This window comes from Dipodomys spectabilis, unplaced genomic scaffold (genome assembly GCF_019054845.1).
Source record: "Dipodomys spectabilis isolate Male_0828 unplaced genomic scaffold, ASM1905484v1 ptg000002l, whole genome shotgun sequence".
Lineage (NCBI taxonomy): Eukaryota > Metazoa > Chordata > Mammalia > Rodentia > Heteromyidae > Dipodomys > Dipodomys spectabilis.
In genome coordinates, this window is record NW_024870679.1 from 52,158,660 (window position 1) to 52,176,561 (window position 17,902).

The 17,902-nt window shown below is 43.4% G+C and overlaps 1 protein-coding gene across 1 annotated transcript in view; it reads right to left on the bottom strand.

Annotated features, from left to right (window-relative positions):
• The window catches only part of LOC122108047 (phosphatidylinositol 3-kinase regulatory subunit gamma), a 61,970-nt gene extending 53,647 nt beyond the window's left edge, over nt 1-8,323 (bottom strand). Inside the window, exons 1-2 of the mRNA XM_042680018.1 lie at nt 8,219-8,323; nt 7,186-7,295 (exon numbers count right to left, since the gene is read on the bottom strand). Of these exons, the coding sequence (XP_042535952.1) occupies nt 7,186-7,291 (106 nt within the window). The 5' untranslated portion in view covers nt 7,292-7,295; nt 8,219-8,323. The remainder of the gene's footprint in view (nt 1-7,185; nt 7,296-8,218) is intronic.
• Between the last annotated feature and the right edge of the window lie 9,579 nt (nt 8,324-17,902).

The following is a 17,902-nucleotide window of genomic DNA, read 5'->3' on the forward strand; positions in this document are numbered from 1 at the left end:
CTTGCCTTGCATGCATGAGGCCCTGGGTTCGATTCCTCAGCACCACATAAGCAAAAAGAAAAAAGCTGCAAGTGGCTCTGCGTCTCAAGTGGTAGAGTGCTAACCTTGAGCTGAAGCTGAAGAGCTGAGGGACAGCGCCCAGGCCCAGAGTTTAGGCCCTAGGACCAGACCACTCCCACCCCTCCCCACCCCCACCCCCACCCCCCCCCCCCCCCCCCGGCAAAAAAAATGAGATACTAGACAGGTGCTGGTGGCTCATGCTTGTAATCCTAGCTACTCAGGGGGCTGAGATCTGAGGATTGCAGCTTTTAATAATACATTGGGTAGCTTACATTTCCATTTGACCTTGTGCTTTATAAATCTAAACTAAAACTTTTTTTTGGTTGGTCACGGGGCTTGAACTCTCAGCTTGAGTGCTGTCCCTGTACTCTTCAGCTCAAGGTGAGCACTGTACTGCTGGAGCCATAGCACCACTTCTGGTTTTCTAGTGGTTTACTGGAAATAAGAGTCTCACGGACTTTCCTGCCCCAGCTGGCTTTGAACCACAATCCTCAGATCTCAGCCTCCTGAGTAGCTAGGATTACAGGCATGAGCCACTGGCGCCCACTTTTTTTTTTTTTTTTTTTTGGTCGGTCATGGGGCTTGAACTCTGGGCCTGTAGACTGTCCCTCAGCTCTTCAGCTTAAGACTAGCTCTCTACCACTTGAGCTACAAGGCCACTTCCAGTTTTCTGGTGATTTACTGGAGATAAGAGTTTTACGGACTTTCAGGCTGGCTTTGAAGCGAGATCCTCAGATCTCTCAGCCTCCTGAGTAGCTAGGATTACAGGCGTGAGCCACCGGCACCCGGTTAACATCAACATTTTAAGTCACAAAATGAAACTGGTTGGTTCTATAGGCCTAAAATTTAACAAACTACTTCAGCACTTGACATTTAAGAGGGAGAAAAATGCAAAAAAAAAATGTGAATGCTGGAGGCATGGCTCAGAGGCAGAGAACCTGCCTACCAATCACAAGGCTCTGAATTCAACACCCCAGAACCAATTTAAAAAATGTGACAGGGTAGTGTACCCCTGTAATCCCAACCAAGGAAGCAAAAATCAGCAAGATTAGTTCTAACCCAGCCCAAACAAAAAGCAAGAACCCAACTCAAGTGATAAGTTGAGTGTAGTGCTGTGTGTTTGTGATCAAAACTCTATGGGAGGCACAGATAGGACTATTATAGTCCCAGCTCAGCCCATGGCAAAAACTAGAGACTTTATCAGAAAAATAACTGTAACATAAAAAGGCTAGGGACATGGCTCAAGTGGTAGAGTGCCTGCCTAGCAAGCATAAAGCCTGCGTGTTCAAACCCCAGAACTGCCAAAAAGAAAAAAATGTGACTAGGCCTCAAAAAGTTTATCTTATTGGACAGATAAATAATTTTCATTAAATAATTAAATGCCATAATGTGATTTCATGTAAAAATAATAAAGAACAGTTGTATAGAGAGAGTAGTACAGTACTAGAATCTTTGTAGATGTTTTAAATGGAAAGAGGATTAGCACAGGATCCTAATTTGAAGACAGAGCCTGGCTGCATAGGAAGCAATAAAAACAAAAGCCTAGCTGGGCACCGATGGCTCAGGCCTGTAATCCTAGCTACTTAAGAGGCTGAGATCTGAGGAGCATGATTCAAAGCCAGCCTGGGCAGGAAAGTCCGTGAGACTCTTATCTCCAATTAACCACCAGAAAACAGAAGTGTTGCCGTGGCTTAAGTGGTAGAGCACTTACTGTGAGCTGAAGAGCTGAAGGACAGTGCCCAGGCCCAGGGTTCAAGCCCCACAACCCACAAAAAAAAAAAAAAGGCCTAGAGATAGAAGGAATAAGCAAAGTTCAAGATATTGGGTTACAAGGAATTGGCCCAGAAGATAAATGTGAATAGAAGATTAGTAATGGTTATAAATGTTAAGTTGGTGCCCTACTGCCAGAGATCATGTATGCCAAGTTTAGGAGTATGTTTTGGTGTCTCACAAGTACGTCCTCTGCTTAAAAGAAATGGAGAGCCAGGATCCAGTGGCTCACACCTGTAATCCTAGCTACTTAGAAGGCTGTGATCTGAGGATCCCTGTTTAAACCCAGCAAGAGCAGGAAAATCCACGAGACTCTCATCTCCAATTAACCAGCAAAAAAGCCAGAGGTAGAGCTATGGCTCAAGTGGTAGAGCACTAGTCTTGATCAAAAAAGCTCAGAGAGGGGTTGGGAATGTAGCTTAGTGGTAGAGTGCTAGCCTAGCATGCATGAAGCTCTGGGTTTGATTCCTCAGTACCACATAAAAAGCCAGAAGTGGCACTGTGGTTCAAGTGGTAGAGTGCTAGCCTTGAGCAAAATAGTGCCTAGATCCTAGATCCTTGTTCAAGCCCCCAAGATGGCTACAAAAAAAGAAAAATAAAAAAGAAATAGAGACATATTCATTTGTTTTTATTAGGACAGTAACACAATGAAACAAAAATTTAGTGAGATTAGCCTGGCTGAAGAATTCAGGATAAAGCTATGGGGAAGAGAAAGAAAAAATAAAAAACACAGCAGCCCATGAAGTAGTGGCTAAAAGCCGGGCTTTATATTCAGGCAATCAACTTTGCTACTTGCTAGCTGTGAACCATTACTTAAAAGTGAGATAATAATAGTGTCTACTTTATAAGGTAGTTGTGCAGCTCAAAGGAATAGTACATATGAAAATATAACACAGTGGTTGGTCAGTGATAATTACTCAACAAATATTAGCGACTATTACCTTCATTACAGATAATTTCAAATGTGAGGTAATAAAGAACTAAATAAGAGCAACAGAAACTTAGAACGAAAGACAACTTTCAATGGTACCGCCATGAACTCATGAAATAAGTAGGAAAAACCCTAGGCAACACTTAACAAAAACAAAATGCAAAGCCCCAAGTTTGAAAGTTGGCAATTAAGAAAACAATGGAATAAAAATAGCTCAAAAGTTTTCACTGGCGGGGCACTAGTGACTCACACCTGTAATCCTAGATACTAAGGAGGCTGAGATCTGAGGATCAGGGTTCAAAGCCAGCCTGGCAGGAAAGGCTGTGAGACTCTTATCTCCAGTAAACTATCAGAAAACCAGAAGTGGCACTGTGGCTCAAGTGGCAGAGTGCTAGCCTTGAGCTGAAGAGCTGAGGGACAATGTCCAGGCCCAGAGTACAAGCCCCATGACCGACAAAAAAATAAAAAAACAGAAGTTTTGACTGTAAGAAAACTAATACTCAGAGAGGTAAACATGAGATAATTATATGTTATCAATAATAATTTTAAAGTACGTGACAATATATTAGGCACATGTCTTATGCCAAATACTCTGCTAGATACTGGCATAGTACATTTGTAAGGCAGGTATTAGCTTGATTTTACTGAAAAGAAAAAGGATGCTCAAAGAAGTTAGGTACTGGCCATATAATCTTGGGCATGGAAAAAGCAAAGCTAGTATTAGAACCTGTATCATCTATTTCTTTCATTTTATTTGATTTTATTGGCTTTGTTTTTGAGATAGGGTCTCAATGTATAGCTCAGGATGGCCTTATAGTTTTGATCCTCCTGCCCCAACTTCCTGAGTGCTTTGAGACTATAACTGTGTACCACTATACTCAGCTTCATATCACCTATTTTTTGTTCTTTCTACTCACTCAGGCTGCTTCCTCTTTTAAGACTAATACAAAATTATGTCATATCACATAGACATATTTGTAATTTCTTTTCTACACACCTATGGCAACCATAAACATGTCTTATCTTTTCTACCTACATTCTAAGAAAAAATTATAAGGTATTTACCCTCAAAACATTGATGAGAAAGTTAAGAAGCATCAAGTAAGCAGAGGGTTAGTGTCTCACACTTACAATCCTAGCTATTCTGGAGGCTGAGATCTAAGGATTGTGGTTCAAAGCCAACCTGGGCGGTTAAGTTTATGAGACTTTTATCTCCAATTAAAGCCAGAAGTGGTGCTGTGACTCAAGTGGTAGAGTGCTAGCCTTGAGCAAAAGACGCTCAGGGACAATGCCCAGGCCTGAGTTCAAGCCCCAGGACTAGAACCAAAAAGAAAGAAAGAAAGAAAAAGTGTGTGTGTGTGTGTGTGCGCGCGCCATATCCTGAGTTCAAGGCCCAGGAACAGCACAAAAAAGAAAGAAAAGAGAGAGAGAGAAGCTACGCACCGGTGGCTCATGCCTGTAATCTTAGCTACTCGGGAGGCTGAGATCTGAGGATCAAGGTCCAAAGCCAGCCAAGGCAGGAAAAGTCTGTGAGACTCTGATCTCCAATAAACCACCAGAAAATGGGAAGTGGTATTGTGGCTCAAGTGGTAGAACACTAGCATTGAGCTAAAGAGCTGAGGGACAGCGTTCAGGCCCAGAGTTCAAGCCCCATGACCGACAAAGAGAGAGAGACAGAGGGGAGAGAGAGAGAGGAATAAAGAATGAAAGAGAAAGTCAGATGTCAGGGGCTCATGCCTATAATCCTAGCTACTCAGGAGGCTGAGATTTGAGGATTGTGATTGGAAGCCACCCTGGACAAGAAAATCTATGAGACTTTCTAATCTCCAATTAACCCACAGAAAACTGGAAGTAGTGTGTTGGCTCAAAGTGGTAGGGCACTAGCCTTGAGTGCCCAGGCCCAGAGTTAAGCCCCAGGACTGACTGGCAAAAAAAAAAAAAAAAGCTTTACCATTGGAAGATAAATAACCAAATAGTACTTTAACATTTCTTTTTTTTTTTTTTTTTTTTTTTTTGGGGGGGGGGGGGGAGTGGTCCAGTCGTGGGCCTGAACTCTGGGCCTGGGCGCTGTCCCTCAGCTCTTCAGCTCAAGGCTGGCACTCTACCACTTGAGTCACAGCGCCACTTCCAGCAGGGCTTCATGCATGCAAGGCAAGCACTCTACCACTGAGCCACCTTCCTAGCCCTGGTACTTTAACATTTCTGTAGACTGGACAGAGCAGAAATAGGAAAACTTAGTGAACTATTACACCAGTCTAGGCAGAAGACAATAAAAAGCTTGAGATGGGAAAAGTCAGATAAAAAACATGCTGTAACCACTTCACTGATAATTTACTGTTTTAAAGATTTCAGACTAATTTATCATACAAGAAAAGGCTGGCATTCACATTATTTCCATTTAAAAAATTCATTTCATAAGCAATGCTTCAGCATATTCAAGTGTGGTCTCTTTTTGAAAAGCTATTAACTAATCATATTCTATGCAGTAAGAATAGAAAGATAATAAAAAATAGCTTATACATATTTTCAATATTCTGAGTAGAAACTCAATATATAAAATTTCATTTAATGATGGCATTTTAAACTCAAAAGTTTTTCCCCATGTAAAATAGTTTAGATTATAATTTTCTATGCTACCTTATACAACCCACATCTTTACATAATTTAAGTCAACTTTTCTTAAAATTATTTTTGGACAACTCAGTTTAACTTGGACAATATTTTTCTATTAGGCCAGTATTTTTCAACCATTAGTGCCTTCTTCATTTTCTCCCCTCCTCCCTACGTGCACCTCCCCGCCCAACAAATTCCCTTTGTATGTCTGCAAGGCAAGATACCATAGGATACAGTTATATGATTCTAACGCAGTTTGAATATATAATTCTTACATTACAGAAATGTAGAATGAGTAACCTTACTTTGTACAAGAAGGGTACCAGTGATATCCTAAATTTTGAACACATGAATGACAAAATGTATCTAACAGAAATGATGCTTTACCATTAAGGGGAAACAAAGGGGGAAACACACACAATAGATGGGTGGCATATCTTAGAAACTTTAGGAAACACTGAAAAGCTGCATCTAGATTGCAGTCACAATTATAAAAGCAAGTCAAGAACTCTCTAAAATAAAGGGAAAAGGAAAAATCTTTAGTGATCATTAAAAGTGAAAAAGGTTCATTTAATATTGGTGTTAGTTTTTTTACACAGCATCATTTAACACAATCACTAATTTGAAGAAAAAAATTATAATTTACTGTTCACAAAGGCACAGGAAATAATTTCTGCATACCTATAAGACATTTATACTCATTACACTTGCATAGGCTCCATTTCTTTCAAACATTGCCAAAAATACATAGTCTTACAATAAGTGAGGTTTCCCCAATGACACGATTTATTCTGTAGGTGTAGCTATAATACATTTTTAAAAGAGCTTACAAATTCATCTTCAACAAAAAGCAAGGAATCACAAAGACCTAGTACTTACTGAAAATCATTACATAAAGCACTGACTGTAATTGTAAAGAGGGTTTGAAAACCTGACAGCTTATAACCATAAGATAAGGTAGACTTGAAAGAAAAACAAGAAACTTTTCATTTTCCTTTCTTGTCCTTTCCTACAAGATACACAAAATGTCTGTAATGGCCTCAGACAAAGCTCTAAAATAAAAATACAGTGTATGCATACTTCACATGTATATAGGAACCTATCACATACATGTACATATAGCCTTTAGAGGAAGGTTCTCTAAGAGCTGATGCTAAATCAAACTCTATCCCATAAATTAAGTTAAATCACCATATAATATTGCCTGTACATCTCAGTGACTATATTCGGAGAAAGAAAACCTTAGGCTAAGGCCATGACTGAATAAGAACCCCCAATCCCTGAAAATCACCAACCAGCATTTGGTTTCTATAAGAAAAAAACGGAGTCCTAAAAAAAAAACGAATAATCACACATAGGCAACTCAGTTTCTTAAGTTAACCAAGGTAAAACACAACGAGCCAAATCAGACAAAAGTGTGAAATAATGTTGCAAAGAATCCCCTCAAAGGAGACTGACATCAGGAGTGCATTATAAAACATCTCTTGCAGGTAGAAATCTTTCAATGAAAATGAACACACACACACACACACACCCCTGGAAGGCCCACAAAAACCACATGCAAAACCAAAAAGGGTCTTTTCTCCCCCCCCTCCCGCTCCCACCCCCCCTTCGCAGGACAATGGAATCAAGGTTCTAACTGCAAACTTTAAACGTGTAAACCAGAAGCCGGTTTACTGCAACCCTCACTGCAAACCTGCCCCTTATCCCAAACCTAGCGCACCCACGAATACTTATGCCCTGAATACCATCACCAACGTCTTGTTAACCACAAATCAGACCCATCACAAGATTTTTTTTCTCCCAAATACCTGGAGGATCCATTTCAATATAAAATATCAGTTCTGTCGAATAGGGCATCATCACCTCCCTCCAGTCTGCGTCATCGCGGTCCATACTCCACACCGTATTGTACATGGCGCTGTCAGGGGCAGGGCGTCAGGAAATATATAGAAAGCATATAGATCTTTTTTTTTTTTAATCTGCTCTTCTAAAAAAAATCTGAATATATCATCTATGTATATATCTGTAAAAGTTCCACACAAAAATGTACTTCTGGTTTTCCAACGGCCAGGACAAGTCCAGCCAACAGCCAGGACGAGGCCGGGGTCCTCCCTAGTCGCTGCTCTCCCAGCACTCAACAAAAACGCCCCCCAAACTTTCAAGCTACGGTGTTTTATCCTCAAAGCGATACAGAGAGGACTGGGGGGCAGAGGGCAGAAGTGTTTCTAAAAAGAAAAAGGGAAAAGGGGGGGGGGGGAAGGCAGCTTCCCCCGGATCCTTCCCACACGATCTCTCTCCGAAGGGAAAAGCTCCCAGCGCCTTCCGATCTTCCCGCGGAAGCCACTCCGATGTCCTTCGCGGAGGGAGAAGGAAATGCGGGGAAGAAAAAGGAAAAAAAAAAAAAAAAGAATGCGTTGGGAGAACGCTGGAGAAGTGACAAAGAAAAGGATTTTAAAAAGGGGGGGGGGGGTTGGGAATTGCGTTCAAGTTTCGGAGTCCCACTGGTGTGCTGAGAGATTCCCTCAGGGGCTGGGACTCGTAGCTGCTCCCGTGGGGCTCGGAAACCAAGCTGCCGCGGCCTTGAAACGGGGCGTCCCGCGGAAAACGGGGAGTCCGGAGCTGGGCTCGGCTGGGCGCTCCCGCCGGGGGAGAGCAGCCCACCAGCACCGGCGCCCCTCACGCTCTGCCCCGCGCCAGCCACTAGAGTTTCATTTTAACAGCGCGGAGGGGACCTCCTCCCCACACACCCCACCCCACGCCTCCCCGCTGGGGCGCCACCCATCCGTGCGGAGCGGGGGGGGGGCAGGCAGCATCACCGCCGTCCCTCCTGCTGCATCCTACCCCGGTGTACGAGAATTCTCAGGGTCCACAAACACGACGAAGAGGACGTCCTTCACCTTGACTTTTATCTCCCAACCGTTCTGCCCGGCTCCTTTCTTCCATCAGCCATTCTCCCTCTCCCCCTTCTAAGCTTAACCGGATGGTACAGTCCGGGCGCTGGCTGCTCGCCAGGAGTCAGTGCCTGGAGCTGGTGAGCCAAGCTGGGGGGGTGGGGGGGAGGATTGAGGAGAAAGGGAGGGGGTGGAGGGAGTGGAGGCGGGGGGGGGGGGGGGGGTGGCGGGGGGAGGCAAGCTGTTGGTGATTGGCTGCTCCCGGTTGCTGGAGCCGGGAGCCTGCGTCTTTTGTCTGCCTTGCTCCACCGGAGGAGCGGGAGACGGCTGCGCGCCCCTCGCGAGCCAATCAGGAGACAGCCGGTGCCGGCCGGTGAGCCGGCGATTGGTCAGAACCTAGTTACTAAGCGGGACAAAGGCAGAAGAGGGAAAGAAAAGAAGAGGAGGAAGGAGGAAAAAAAGAAAGAAAGAAAGAAAAAGAAATGAAAGAAAGAGCGCAAACGGCGGTTAGTGACAGGCTGGGCGAACACTCGGGGGACTCCAGCTGCCCGGAGACCGGCGAGGTTCCCGCTGAGGCTCTCTCTGCCCGATGGAGTGAGGGCAGGGCGGGGGGGGGGGGACAAGCGGGAAGGGGGGGAGGACGAGAAGACGTCGCTGCCCGGAGACTGGCCGCGGGGGAGGGGAGGGAAGAGGGAAATGGCGGGGGGGGGGGGGCGTGCTGTCACTTGGCTGAGCTCTCTCGTCCTTACGTGGTATCCAGGCAGAGTCCCTTCCCGCCCCCCTCTTCACGGGGCTGAGACTGCTCTCCTCCTCCTCCCTCCCCACCCCGCTGTAAGTTATTAAATACAGCAAAGGTCGCCAAACCCACCTGCAGGACAGTTCCTTCCCTGCGAAGCCCCGTGCCCGCTCGAGACACACACACACACACACACACATACACACACACACTCACTTACCTTTCCAGCCACTACCTGAGCCCCACCTGCATCTGCCCTTGAGCAGTTTTGAAGCATTTCTTAAGGCGGCCTTCTCCTTCCCACCCTAGGACTTCTGAACCCTGAGGTCAGTCCCCTCATTCAGTCAGCCCCTTAATTTCAGTACTCAACTTCCCCTCTCCCCCCTCCAAAAAAAGTCTTGGAATTAAAGTGCGTGTCATTTCTGAGATAAACCCCAGGTGTTGGAATCGCTAAAAGGGCTCTAATTATTTTCCTGACAAACCCCCTTTCTCACACTCAGTCCTTCCCCCACCCAGACTTAAAGCCTGTACCACCTGCTTCTGGATGAAAATATGAACTATTTCCATGCATTTCAGAAACATCTAATTAACTTGCAGGGAAACATTAAATAGTGAAAAGCAGATTTGTGCTTGGAATGGTTATCCTGTCCTACAATACAATCTGAGGAGGCCAAAAATTACTCCATTTCCTCTTTATACAGGAGTAACAAAGCCCATTGTGTTTGAGTTGACAACCTGATTTAAGCCCTAGCAAAACCTACCCTGAGCAGCTCTGCTAATTGATTTGCCTCTGGAAGAGTGGCCACGTCTCATTCTCTACCTCCTATGGTGGATCTGCCTTCCTTAAAGGTAGTGGACTTAAGACCATTCCTGGGAACCGTTAAAATGTAGGCAAACAGGATAAAAAGAAGTGAAAAAAAAATATGGATGAACAAGATTAAGCTAGGAAAGAAAAAAGAAAAGATTTTCCCTGGAAATGCTTTCTTACATTTCTGAAGTCCAAATACAATTCAAAACCTGGATCAACTTGGGACTGGGCTCATTAATTTTAGTCTCCTGAACTGTTCAGGTAGAAGGTCCTAGAAAGTCAACTCTAATTTGTGTCTGGCTTCTCAGCAGTCTTTAATTCATCCTATCTGGGAGCCAGAATAACTCACAGTTGATAACTCAAAAGGCAGAACAATCATTCAATAGCAGGTTGTTTTATTTTTATTCACTGGTGTCCCTGTACATTCCCAAACAAAATGAGGGTGAATAGACAAAGTGCTGGAGAGATAATGGCTTTCAGATTTCTACAGCAGCTTTTGCCTAGATTATATCAGTTACTAGTAGGGTTTCAATTTTTAATATAGAGTCTTTTATACCCAGGCCTTTTCCACACCTAAGAGTTTAGGAAATGGAATGAAAAAATAATACAGTAAGCTGGGCACCCATGGCTCACGCCTATAATCCTAGCTACTCAGAAGGCTGAGATCTGAGGATCACAATTCAAAGCCAGCCTAGGCAGGAAAAGTGTGAAACTCTTATCTCCCATTAACCACCAGAAAGCTGGAAGTGGCACTGTGGCTCATGTAGAGCACTTGCCTTGAGCTGAAGAGCTGTGGGACAGCGCCCAGAGTTCAAGCCCCACGACCAAAAAAAAAAGGAAAAGAAAATACAATATATAATCAAATGCTCAAGACTGACACACGCGGGGCTGGGAAGGTAGCTCAGTGGTAGAGTGTTTGCTTTGCATGCATAAAGCCCTGGGTTCGATTCCTCAGCACCACATAAGCAGAAAAAGCCAGAAGTGGCACTGTGGCTCAAGTGGTAGAGTGCTAGCCTTCAGCCAAAGAGCTGAGGGACAGCACCCAGGCCCAGAATTCAGGCCTCACAACAACAACAAAAAAGATTGACACATGGAATAAAGCGATGGTTTAACCTTGCCACCTAAAAATTGTATGACCTAATTCTCCAACTTACATAGGTCTTTAAATAGGAAACTTCCAAAGAATAACAGTGATGCCAAAGGCCATGATGAGTCAAGGGAACACACACTTCCTTCAGATAGGCTTGAATCCATGCCCTGCCATGTGGAAAGTACCTGTCGGATGACGCTGGTCTTACTTTCGATTAAGAAACTAAAGTAAGGGGGGAAGTGGCGCTGTAGCTCAAGTGGTAGAGCGCTCGCCTTGAGTTGAAGAGCTGAGGGACAACGCCCAGGCCAAGAGTTCAAGCCCCACAACCGACAAAAAAAAAACAGCTATATAAAGTAAGGGGCTGGGAAGGTGGCTCAGTGGTAGAGCGCTTGCCTTGCATGCCTGAGGCCCCGGGTTCGATTCCCCAGGACCACATAAGCAAAAAGAAAAAAAGCCGGAAGTGGTACTGTGGCTCAAGTGGTAGAGCACTAGCCTTGAGCTGAAGAGCTGGGGGACAGCACCCAGGCCCAGAGTTCAGGCCCCATGACCGGACGCAAAAAAAAAAAAAAAAGAAACTAAAGTAAGGGGTTGGGAAGGTGGCTCAGCCATAGAGTGCTTGCCTTACATGCATGAGGCCCTGGGTTCAATTCCTTAGTACCACATAAGCAGAAAAACCTGGAAGTGGAGCTGAGGCTCAAGTGGTAGAAGAGCTGAGGGACAGTGCCCAGGCCCCACGGCCAACAAAAAAGAAAAAAGAAACTAAAGTAAGCCGGGCACCGGTGGCTCATGCCTGTAATCCTAGCTACTCAGGAGGCTGAGATCTGAGGATCACTGTTCAAAACCAGCGGGGACACAAAAGTCTGAGATTCTTATCTTCAATAAAACATTAGAAAAAGAGAAGTGGCCCTGTGGCTCAAGTGGTAGAGCGCTTGCCTTGAGCTTAAGAGCTTAGGGACAGCACCCAAGCCCAGAGTTCAAGGCCCATGACCACAAAAAAAAGGAACAAAAGTAAGGCTCTGATCACTTGTCATCAAGGTGCTTCAGGCTCTTTGGCAAAGGAGGAAAATATCAGCTCTGGTGTCCTGAGCCATTTCCCTGTGTGTGGATTAAATTCAGCTCAAACTTCTGGGTCAAAACCTTCTACTTTAAGAGATGCTTATTTTCCTTTGTGTCTCTCCTTCCTTTTTTTTTTTTTAATTTAAATTGGCCTTAGGTAAATCACACAATTGTCTGCCTTCATTTATGTATCTGTGAAATAGGAGATTGCCTTTGGATTTATGCAAGTAACTTAGCTTATTGTATAACATTGAGAATGAAAAAAAGTCATTTAAGTATTTAGAGTAGTACCTTTCTATAATTCCAAATAGATAAGATAGCCTTTTTTTTTTCCTTTACTTTTTTTTTTTTTTGGGGGGGGGGGGTCCGGTCGTGGGGCCTGAACTCTGGGTCTGGTCACTGTCCCTCAGCTCTTCAGCTCAAGGATAGCACTCTACCACTTGAGCCACAGTGCCACTTCCGGCTTTTTTCTTTTTGCTTATGTGGTGCTGAGGAATCAAACCCAGGGCCTCAGGCATGCAAGGCAAGAGCTCTACCACTGAGCCACCTTCCCAGCCCAAGATAGCCTTTTTTTAAACTCAGGTATGGTTTTATTATGAAACTGTTTGAATATGCTCCATTTCCCCCTCTTTATTTCAGAGATGGATGCAATATGTCTTCTGTGCTCTGAATATAGGGTATGATCTCAGAGTTCTCTGTGCCAGCAGAATCAGCCTGGAACTCATCCAAAAGTTCTTCGTGATTAAAGGTGCCATCTGAGCACACAATATTTTTTTAAAAGCTTGCAAAATGAAAACATACTCTTTTCTCTGAGGTCTCTAGTTTTAACATCAGGACTGACTTTAACCTTTGGGGAGGAATTCTACTGGCTCCAATACCCTTTTTCTCCTCTCATTATCTTCCATTGACCACTTGTCAACATAGCTAAATAAATTCACTTAATAAATGGGATCCCAGAAAGCTACAAATTATCTTTTGCAGATACCAGGCAACCTCAGACTGTTTGATGGAAAAATCTGCCTTTATAGTATAAAAAGTCTGTTAGTGTAAGACATTTTACTTAGGACGTGAGATTCATTTCTTAAGATAACTGCCTAAAAAAAAACATTGTTTTCCTGAACAACATTCCTTATATTTGGCATTATATTTTACTTCCTATCATCTTCCTTTTCTTTCTTTTTTTTTTTTTTTTTGTAGGTCATGGGGCTCGAACTCTGGGCCTGGGCACTGTCCCTCAGCTGTTCAGCTCAAGGCTGGTGTTCTACCAATTGAGCCAGAATGCCACTTCTGGATTTCAGGTGATTATTGGAGATTAGAGTCTCATGGACTTTCCTGTCCAGGCTGGCTTTGAAATGTGATCCTCTGATCTCAGCCTCCCGAGTGGCTAGGATTATAGGCATGAGCCACCAGCCCCTATCATCTTTCTTAAGACTCAGATACTAAAGCCAAACACATATTGCTCCTACTTATAATTCTAGCTACTCAGGAGTCTGCAATCACTGTTCAAAGTCAGCCTGGGCAGAAAAGTCCATGAAACTTTTTATTTCTAATTAACCAGCAAGAAAGCCAGAAGTGGATATGTGGCTCAAGTGGTAGACTGCCAGCCTTGAGCAAAAAAGCCAAGGGAGAACACAAGTCCCTGAGTTTAAGCCCCAGTCCTGTCACATATACATACACATAAGAGAACCTCCAATACTTATGATACAGTTAATAATATTATTCCAAGGCACTGAGGTAGAATGAGAGGGCTTCATATAAGGCATTTGCAGGTGCTGCTAAATTCCTGGGGCCAGAGGGCATTATTTAGGGGCTTTTTAAAAAAGCCTTCCACATCAGTACATGATGTGGACCTGTTCTGCCTCATTCTCCCCACTTTGGGTCCTCCAGCTTTAGAGGGGTCACAAAAGCAGTTCTCCTTGACATGCTGCCCTCTTTTGATGTCTGTCCTAGCCACACAGGGGCCACCTGCCACAAACTTCCCTTCCAACAAGGCAACAGATTTCAGCTTGGCTCTCACAAGGAGAGCAAATGAAATCCAAACAATAGTCCAGGCTGTTTCTCGAAGAAAGGGCACAAACAGGGTAAGCAGCTGGTGAGTTCTTTTACCTCATTTAATCTCTATAACCCTGAAGAGGAGGATTGTATTTTTATTCTAATTTTACAGATGAGGAAACTGAGACCCAAAGCAATGCAGGGACTTGTTCAAAGTCATGCAGTTCCTTAGTAACAGAGCCAAGACTAGAGCCCCAGGTCTTCACTGCAGGTTCATTAACTATCCTATGACACCACACAGTTTCTCTCTCCCCTTCATTCACAAGGCCTAATCCTGCCTTGCTTTCTCCAGGTCATGGCTGTACAGAAAGAAAGAGAGAGAGAGAGAGAGAGGGAAGGAGGGAGGGAAAGGAAGGAAGGAAATAAATACATATATATATCCTTAATGGTAAAGTGCTTGCCTAACGTGCAAAATCCTAGGTTCATTGCCAGGATTGGAAAAAAAATCTGAACATGCCACTCCTTTCCTAAGGATAAGGATTAAGTCTCCCACCCTGGTATTCAGGGCTTTGTCTACCTCTCTAGTCTCTTCTTGAGGTTTTCCCTTGTCATGCCTGGGAACTAGCTGTACTGACACACTTATGGTTCTCAAAACAGTAGGAAATTTCTCCTCTACACAACACACTACAATTTAAAGTGACAAGCTACTACTTCTCTACATAGGATCTCAGAATGAGCTCATACCACGCCTCTGCTGGTCTCTGCACAGCCCTTAGTACCCTGTGCATCTATGTGTCTATTGCTAGGTCTATTTCTCACACCACTAAAGTTCCTCATGGGTAGAGTTTGCCCAGCATAGGACCTGGCACACTGTGAATGGCCCAGTGAATATGCTTTGAATGAATAAGCAAAGGTTATACTTCCCAGGAAGGCTGTTGGGGTAATCTAAATTCAGATTACTCTAGTAATCCCTTCTGTAGATCCTCAGCTGACTCAGTTTATTTAAAAGGACAAAAAGAACACACACACACACACAACTGTACAGTTCTTTGGTTACAGGAACCAGAAGGGGCAGACAGTGACCTTCCCTCTTGCTGCTGTCTTTAGGGTCTTCAGCACAGAAACTCAGTTCCACTGCCCTTGTATTTTATCAGCTGTGAATTGTTTGCAAAATTCCAAGCAGTTGGTAGGAAATTCAGGAAAAACTCAGCAGCTACAAGAGAAACTGGTTTCATTTTTCTGTCTGGCTCATTTCTGAAATGTAACACCATGTAGGGCTCTAAAGTATGCTTACTTCCTGTGGTCATTATTTCAATGGTTCTGAGCAATTTGAAGTTTATGTTCCTTCTAGAATAATCACTCCATAGTTCCAAAGCTCTCAAATTTAAAATCTATTTTGTGTGTTTCAATGTTAAAAGATAAAAATTAGTCCAGTTCTCTGAGTGAACAATTATGGTTGGGAAATGAAAAAAGTAATGACTTTCTTTGCAATTAATAAAACCTCAAATATGATTTAGAAGTGGTATATATATATGTGTGTGTGTGTATATATATATTATATATATATATAAAGTCCTCCTGCCTTAGACTCTCCAGACACCTCTGCAGAGGCATCAGCCTTGAGATCTGGGGAAATGCTGCAGCTTGTAGGGTTGAAAGACCACCATTTAAGGGGAAAAAAAAAGCATGTAATAGAAAAGCCTTAGCTCTTTAGAGATAACATTTAACTGAAAAGTGATATTACTCCGTGATTCTTTTCAAGGATAGAGATAAACTTGTCTTTTATCCATCTTTTGCCTTTTTTTGCAAAAAAACATCATTATATTTCCCAAACTTCATTCAGAATCCTGTTTCTCCCCTTTCAGGGCTAATGTGTGAAATTCTTTTTTTTTTTTTGTCAGTCATGGGGCTTGAACTCTGGGCCTCAGTGCTGTCTCTCAGCTCTTCAACTCAAGGCAAGCTCTCTATCACTTGAGCTACAGAGCCACTTCCGGTTTTCTGGTGGTTAATTGGAGATAAGAGTCTCATGGACTTTCCTATCTGAGCTGGCTTTGAACTGTGATCCTCAGATCTCAGCCTCCTGAGTAGCTAGGATTATAGGCGTGAGCCACTGGCACCCCAGGTAATTATGTCATTTTTAAAGTTGAGGTGAAGGCTAGAATGTGGCTTAATGGTAGGGTGCTTACCTAGCATACATGAAACCCTGAGTTCAATTCCTCAGTACCACAGAAGCAGAAAAAACTGGAAATGACACTATGGCTCAGGTGGTAGAGTGCTAACCTTAAGTAAAAGAAGCTCTAGGACAGTGCCCTGAGTTCAAGCCCTAGGAAGAGTAAGTAAGTAAATAAATAAATGTAAGGCTACTAGGAGTATATGTTCAATAGCAATAAACTGAGCCAGGCATGATGATATTCACTTATAATCCTAGCACTGAGGCGGCTTAGGCAGGATTGTGAGTTCAAGGACAGCTTGGACTATATAGTGAAAGTCTCTTTCAGAAAAGTAGGAGGAATTGGCACTGTTCACAATAGCCAAAATACAGAAACAACCCAGATGCCCCACCACAGATGAATGGATCCAAAAACTGTGGTACCTATATACAATTACACGGCCATTAGAAAGGACAAAATAAAGGCATTTGCAGGGAGTGGATGGACCTAGAACAAATCATGTTGAGTGAGGTAAGCCAAGATCAGAGAGACAAATGGCACATGGTCTCCCTGATATGTGGGTGTTAGTTTCAAAATGCAACAAGATGCGACAAAGTAAACAGGACCCAAGAAACAAAGGACCTCTTCTTAATTTGTCATATAGTTTCTAGATGACTCTATGTTCTTGACCCAATATGTGTATACACATGCACAACTGAGGGAAGCTAGGAGGAGGGCACAGAACTAGAGGGAAACAGCAGAGGGGCTCATCAGCTGCACTGGACATTGATGAAAGCGATGAACTAAGCAACTCAAGGGTGGTGATGGGAGGGAGGAATGAGAGAGAGCAAACAGCTGACACCATGCAAAAGAAAAGAAATGTATAGATCACCCGATTTCAGGGGCTGGGAAGGTGGCTCAGTGGTAGAGCGCTTGCCTTGCATGCATGAGGCCCTGGGTTCGATTCCTCAGCATCACATAAGCAAAAAGAAAAAAGCTGGAAGTGGCGCTGTGGCTCAAGTGGTAGAGCGCTAGCCTTGAGCTGAACCCAGGCCGAGTTCAGGCCCCACAACCAGACCCCAAAAAAGATCACCCGTTTTGAAAAAATAGTTTTATTGTTAAAGTCTGTAGAACTCATAAGCTTTGTAGATCAAGATAATGATAATTTGCATTGTGAAGGTTAAAATGTGTTAATGACTTTAGCTAAGTATCACTATGCCACGATACTGTGAAATTTATGTAATTATTTAATCTCAATAAAGAAATTTTTTTTTTAAAGTAGGAGGCATTGGAAGCATGGTTTACGTAGGAGAGCATTTGCTTAGCAAGCAAGGAGCTCTGAGTTCAAAACTCCAATAGCTTAAAAAACAAACACCACCACAAAAAAACTAGTTAGCCTATATTTAATTAAGAGATCTGGCAAAATTTAAATATGCAAAAATATATATTTGCATATTGTGAACAAATGTAATTAGTCATCACATCTATCAAATATGAAATATGATTTTTCAACTTAAAGTGGACTTTTTTTTTTTTTGGTTGGTCATGGAGCTTGAACTCTGGGCCTGGGCACTGTCCCTGAACAATTCAGCTCAAGGCTAGCGCTCTACCACTTGAGCCACAGAACCACTTCCAGCTTTTTCTGCTTATATGGTACTAAGGAATAGAACCCAGGGCCTCATGCATGCAAGTTAAGCACTCCACCACTGAGCCACCTTCCCAGACTCTTAAAGTGGACTTTTTAAGTGTTAATGAGGGGAAAAGAGCTGAAATTGATAACTCTTTTCATTCAGTTCAACTAA